At 51.4% G+C, this 6,740-nt stretch overlaps 1 protein-coding gene across 1 annotated transcript in view; it reads left to right on the top strand.

Annotated features, from left to right (window-relative positions):
* The first annotated feature begins 290 nt into the window (after window positions 1–290).
* Window positions 291–6,740, top strand: part of NAT10 (N-acetyltransferase 10) — a 40,054-nt gene continuing 33,604 nt past the window's right edge. Inside the window, exons 1-3 of the mRNA XM_062196320.1 lie at window positions 291–428; window positions 3,104–3,226; window positions 3,935–4,026. Coding sequence (XP_062052304.1) covers window positions 3,119–3,226; window positions 3,935–4,026 — 200 coding nt within the window. The 5' untranslated portion in view covers window positions 291–428; window positions 3,104–3,118. The remainder of the gene's footprint in view (window positions 429–3,103; window positions 3,227–3,934; window positions 4,027–6,740) is intronic.

Raw genomic sequence — 6,740 nt, 5'->3', positions numbered from 1 at the left:
GACCCCTGGCGTACCAGCCATGCTCTGCACCGGACCTACCCCCAGCACGACGGCCGGTGGCCTGGGTGCTGACGGCTGTATATATCTATATAAATACATAGTTGCTTAGCCCTTAGTGGCTGGAGCAAAGTCGCACCCGTCACCACAGCTATCGCTAGGGCCGACTAGGGCACAGCCCAAGTTTACGCAGGCTCTCCGCCTCCCGGGCCTGTGACGTCACTGCTAGGCGACGGCATTAACGAAGGCCCCTTCGCTTGCCGTCGCGTGTCCTGCCCTCGCGCACGCGCTGCCTGCCAGAGCCTACACGGGGCGAGAGCTGCCAGCCAGGCGTCAGCCGAGGCAGCCTGAAGCGCCCGCCTCTCGTGGAGTTCCTTGCTCCCCCCACGTGCTTCTGCCGCCGGCAGGGATCGGCCGGGTTCGGGGCTCAGGTACCCATCGCTGGAGGGCTGGGGGTGGGTGTCAAGCTCCGCGTCCGTGTCCTCGCCGTGCTGGGAGGGGGCCGGCCCCGGGACCAACGTGCAGCACCGAGGCAGACACCCGGCCAGACCGACTGGCCCTCGGCGGGCGTTCCTGGGGAGCCAGAGTCCTTTCCGTACTCGGGCGTGCTCTGGGGACCCCTGGCAGGGGGTCGTGGTGAATGGGTGCATGGCAACCCTTGAGATTCTCGGAGCTGGCTCACACTTGGCCGGTTCTGCTCTGGGCTTTGAGCTGAGGCGCGGTGATCCCAGGTCCTCCCTCGCTCCTGCGTACCTCACTGTGCACGTTCGTCTCTACTTTTTATTCAGCAGCCACATGCAGGACTTGGTTTTGTTTGTCAGCGCACCTGGGTGGTGCTTGGCGCACAGATGCTGTGTGCAGCTAGGCGAATAAATGAGTAAAAAATGAGCATCAAGGCCCTCCTCGTCCATTAGTCCTCCCTTGGCAACTTCGGCGTACGGTACTCTTAGACCTCTATCAGACCCCTTATAGTAGCTAATATTTTTACACCTAATTTTTACATCTAGTCTTTCTTTTTTTATTTTTATTTTTTAAGATTTATTTATTTATTTGAAAGTCAGAGTTATACAGAGAGAGAAGGAGAGGCAGAGAGAGAGAGGGGGGGGGGGTCTTCCATCTGCTGGTTCACTCCCCAATTGGCTGCAACAGCCAGAGTTGCGCCGATCCAAAGCCAGGAGCCAGGAGCTTCCTCCCACGCGGGTGCAGGGGCCCAAGGACTTGGGCCATCTTGTACTGCTTTCCCAGGCCATAGCAGAGAGCTGGATAGGAAGTGGAGCAGCTGGGTCTCGAACCCTCGCCCATATAGGATGCTGGCACTGCAGGCCAGGGCGTTAACCCGCTGCACCACAGCGTTGGCCCCTAGTCGTTCCTTTAAATACAAGGGTCGGATCTGGTGCTGCTTCTGAGAGCCCCACAGTAGTTAGGGCTAGAGGCTGCTCCCGCCTCCGGTATTATTGATTGGGTTTCTGTGGCTGCAGCTGGTGAGGTTGTAAATGGGAACAGACTCAGGCCTGGGAGCCAGGCAGAGCTTGAGTGTGAACCTCACCTCACTTTTCTGGCTTGGGATACTTCACATATAAATAGGGGCTCCTGCTAGGGTTGGGAGGTAGGAAGGGGCAGTTATTAGTGTACGGTTAAGGTTCAGTTAATGAGCTTTGTTTTTAGAATGTAGCAGGCACTGGTGTTTCTAAGTGGCGTGTCACTTGTACTTTTACCTTATAGTGTGACGGACAGTTCTGATGTTCCTTTGGTACATTTGTCTTATAGTAATGATGCAGCATTTTACTGCAGGCAATCATGTAACTTAAGGTCTGGATGACTTCAGTGTGGTTTTTTTCCTCACTTGAGAAAAGATTTCAAAATAGAAATATTCAGATTTCCTTTCCTCGGCTTTGTTAGTGACACAAACAAAATCAAAACAACTCTTAAAAAAAAAAAGATAAAACTTCATCATTCAGGAGTAGCTACTTTTCATGTGGATATTTGCAACCAGTTTTTCCCCTTCTGTTGTGTATATGTGTAAAACTGGTAGCATACTTTACTTTACCGTGATAAACTCTTATGAGTATCTGTCCCAAGATCGTTTTTGAAAATGCTTTGGGTATATGGGTATACCATATATATTTTAGTCATTCTCTTATTTTTATTTTTGAACTGTTATGTTTTCAGTTAAATTATTTACTTATTTGCAAGTATGACAGAGATACCTTTCACCTACGTGTTCATGAAAGAGAGAAAGAGCGAGAGATCTTCCATTTGCTAATTTATTGCCCCAGATGCCCTCAAGACCAGGGCTTGGCTGGGCCAAAGCCAGGAGCCAAGAACTCCATCTGTGTCTGCTACCCTTGACTCATTTTCCACTGCCTGGGTTCCCAGGTGCATTAGCGGGAAGCTGGATCAGAAACAGAGTAGGTGGGACTTGAGTCTGGTACTCTGATATGGGCTGCCAGTGCGGTAAGCGGCAGCTTAACTGCTGTGCCACAAGCTGACCTCGGATTTCCAGTTTTTTTTTTTTTAAAGATTTATTAATTTATTTGATAGAGTTAACATAGAGAGAAGAGGCAGAGAGAGAAGTCTTCCATCCACTGGTTCACTCCCCAGATGGCCGCAACGGCTGGAGCTGTGCCGATCCGAAGCCAGGAGCTTCCTCCAGGTCTCCCATGCGGGTGCAGGGGCCCAAGGACTTGGGCATCCTGTACTGCTTTCCTAGGCCATAGCAGAGAGCTGGATCGGAAGTAGAGCAGCCAGGATACGAACCGGCGCCCATATTGGGATGCTGGCACTGCAGGCGGCGGTTTTACCCGCTACGCCACAGCGCCGGCCCCAAGTTTCCAGTTTTTAAAAACTGCAAGGTGAAGGCATGAATTACAGCTTCCCTTCTGACTTCCCCTACTGAGGGAACTTTTTTCTTCTCCTCCCAAAACTCAGTTTCCTAATTTCAAAACAGAGGCTGCCATCTTCCTTGGGGAGCTGTTTGAGGCTTCAGTGGGATGATGCTTATCAGTGTGCCTCGCCGAGCCCCAGTTCCCATAGGCAGCAGCCAGCTCAGGTTCCTCACTGCAGTCGGGTGTTTTGTCCAGTTGTATTTCCTTTTCTTCTCTTCTAGTGAAAATCTCTCACCATGCATCGGAAGAAGGTGGATAACCGAATCCGAATTCTCATTGAGAATGGGGTAGCTGAGCGGCAGAGGTCTCTCTTTGTTGTAGTCGGGGACCGAGGGAAAGATCAGGTAAGACCTGGTGATCGCTTCTTGAATTACTTTATGTCCTGTCTCAAAGAGGCAGCACATGATAGGCCATCTGGGGTTTCAGCACATAAGGGCGTCAAGACTTCTTTAGTTGGGGACCCCCTTCATTGCCCGGAAGTGGCAAATTGTATTTATTTATTTATTTATTTTTAAGATTTATTTATTTATTTACTTGAAAGGCAGAGTTAGAAAGTGAGACCTTTCATCTGCTGGTTCACTCCCCAGATGGCTGCAACGGCTGGAGTTGGGCCAGGCCAAGGCCAGGAGCCAGGAGCTAGGAGCTTCTTCTGGGTCTCCTACACAGGTGCAGGGGCCCAAGGACTTGGGCCATCTTTTGCTTTCCCAGGCCATAGCAGGGAGCTACATGGGAAGTGAGCAGCCCGGACTCGAACCGGTACCCATATGAGATGCCAGCGCTACGGACTGTGGCTTTCCCCGCTATGCCACAGTGCCAGCCCCTGTATTTATATTCATTAGCAGACAAGCCTTTTGAAGTGTGGGGTGGTAGGTTGACCACAAAATGAAGTGTGTGCGTCTGAGCAGCTTCTAATGCCAACCTGGCTACTGTTTGCCTTGTGACTTTGGGCACTTCATTGGCCCTCAGTTAGTTTTCACATCTGTCTGATAAGGTCTTAGCCTGGCAGTTTCTAAGGGCTGTTTGACCTGGGATTCTGTGCCTGTTCTTTGCAGGTGGTGATACTCCATCATATGTTGTCCAAAGCGACTGTAAGGGCGCGGCCTTCAGTGCTGTGGTGTTACAAGAAGGAGCTGGGGTTTAGCAGGTAAACTTGACCCCTTTGTGTGTCCCAGTCCACCTGCAGCCCCTGCTGATCGGTTCAGTGCCAGCAGATAGTTCCTTGGTGTCGTTTTGCAGGGATCTTTACTGGAGGGGCTGCTGTCCCTGAGGACACTGCTAAATGGAGGGGAAAGTAGAGTTGCCATCCTTTCTTCACTGCTCACAGTATTTCATGCCACTGTAATGCCCTTCCCAGCTCTCAGTGCCGTGCCGTGTTTCCTGCACGTGCTGTCTCGTCGTCCTTTTCCAAGCTGATCAGGCCACTCCATGAAAGTTCCTTCAGCGGCTGTTTCACACTCCCTTTTCCTGCCCTTCCTTCAGAGACAGAACGCACCTTCTTCCATGGCCACGGAAGACCTGTTTGCTTTGGATCTCTTCTCTCACCTCCCTTTCAGGACTTGTTTTTTAAGACTTTGTTTATTTGAGAGGTAGAGTTACAGAGAGAGAGAGAGATAGGGAGGGAAAGAGAGAGAGGTCTTCCATCCGTTGGTTCATGCCCCAAATGGCCACAATGGCCAGAGCTGGGCTGATCCGAAGCCAGGAGCCAGGAGCTTCTTTTAGGTCTCCCACGCGGGTGCAGGGGCCCAGTGATTTGGGCCATCTTCCACTGCTTTCCCAGGCCATAGCACAGAGCTGCATCAGAAGTGGAGCAGCTGGGACTTGAACTGGTGCCCAAAGAGATACAGGCACTGCAGGCAGAGGCTTAGCCCACTACACCACAGCGCCAGTCCTTTCAGGACTTGAATTGTCCTTCTGGCTGACACTGTATACTCTTGAAACTTTTTCCTTTCTTGTGTACACATGCTTAGCTTTCCTTGTTCTCAAAATGTGGTGAGCGTTTATAGCCAGCTTTATCCCGAGGCTGGCATTGTCCCTCATTTTACTGCCATGTATCTTAAAACCGAAGTGTCTCGCACCTCCCAGCCTTTGCCATCTGTCTCAGTGCCCAGTTTGTGTGCTGAGACGTGAGACATGCGCAGCGACCTGCTGCCCCAGTGCAGCACCTTTTCTCCCAGCTTCTGGGCAGGGCCCTTCTTGGCGCTTCACTGTGGTCCTTGATGGTGGACTGTGGCCTCTGGAAGCCGTGGTAGTCAAGATTTCTGCTCATCCACAGCTTCTTCCGGGTCTCCCACATGGCTTCAGGGGCCCAAATACGGGCCATCCTCTGCTGCTTTCCCAGGTGCATTAGCAGGGAGCTAGATCAAAAGTAGAGCAGCCAGGTCTTGAACTGGCACCCATATAGGATGCCAACATTGGAGGTGGCAGCTTAACCTGCCGTGCCACAACTCCGGCTCTGTGCTTTTTTTTTTTTTTTTTTTTAAGATTTACTTATTTATTTGAATGGAAGAGTTATAGAGACGCAGAGGCAGAAGCAGAGAGAGAAAGAGAGGTCTTCCATCTGCTGGGTCACTCCCCAAGAGGCCGCAACGGCTGGAGCTGGGGCTGGGCCAGAGCCAGGTGCTTCCTCCAGGTCTCCCATGCAGGTGCTGGGGCCCAAGGACTTGGGCCATCCTCCACTGCACTCCCGGGCCACAGCAGAGTGCTGGACTGGAAGAGGGGCAGCCGGGGCTCACCAGTACTGCAGGCAGCAGCTTTCCCTGCTATACCACAGCACAGCCTGCACACCCCTCCCCCAAGCATTTTTAGTATAGAATTGAGAATGAGGCCTGTTGCCTGTCCTAGAATTTTAAATTTTGGGGGCATTTTCTCAATATTGTTCATTTGTCAAATATGAGAAGGGTGCAGAATTAGGCAGTTCAGTTTTCTTGGCAGATTTGCCTTTTAAACTTAAGCCACTTGGTTTCACTTAATCTATTGTCTGCCTGTTTTTTTTAAAAAAATGTATGTGTTTGAAAGACAGATAGACAGAACTCTCCCATCTGCTGGTTCACTCTCCAAATGCCCTCAACTGCTGGGGCCAGGAACTGGGAGCTGAATCTAGGTCTCCCATGTAGGTTTCAGGCAGGAAGCTGTAGGCAGAAGCCGGATCTGGGGAACAAAGCCAGGCACTTCAGTTTGGGGTAGGGGCACCGTAACGCCTGGGCCAAGCGCACCCTGGTCCCCTCCCCACTCCCTTCCCCACCTGCTGGGGGTTGCAGAGGAAAGTAGCAGACTGGGCCACGTCCGGACTGCCTGATTGCAGAGCCTCCTTACCCACTCTGCCCCATGCTTTCCGCTTCCCTTCACCTTTATGGCAAGTTAATCAGCCCCACACTTTCTTTTCTTTTTTAAGCTTTATTTGTTTGTTTGAAAGAGTTACACAGAGAGAGGAGAGAGAGAGGTATCCATCCGCTGGTTCGCTCCCCAATTGGCTGCAACAGCTGGAGCTGGGCCAATCCAAAGCCGGGACCTAGGAGCCGGGTTTCCCACGTGAGCCCCACACTTTCTAAGTTCCCTACTGGCTCTGAAGGTCTAAGAGGGTGATCATTGAGCCTTTCCCCTGCTCCCAACTCTTTTTTTTCTTTTTTCTTTTCTTTTTTTTTTTTAATTTGAGAGGCAGAGATCCCATCCACTGGTTCATTCCTCACATGTCTCCAACAGCCAGGGCTAGAGTGGGCCAGAGCCAGGAGTCGAGAACTGAATCCAGGTCTCCCAACTACTTGATTGATCACGTACTGTCTGCCAGGGTCTGCATTAGCAGGAACCTGGAATTGGGAGCCAGGACTCGAGCCCAGGCACTCTGATACGGGATGCAGGTAA

This window comes from Lepus europaeus, chromosome 7 (genome assembly GCF_033115175.1).
Source record: "Lepus europaeus isolate LE1 chromosome 7, mLepTim1.pri, whole genome shotgun sequence".
NCBI lineage: Eukaryota > Metazoa > Chordata > Mammalia > Lagomorpha > Leporidae > Lepus > Lepus europaeus.
Note: the sequence above shows the minus strand (reverse complement) of the source record. Positions and strands in the feature narration are given on the sequence as shown.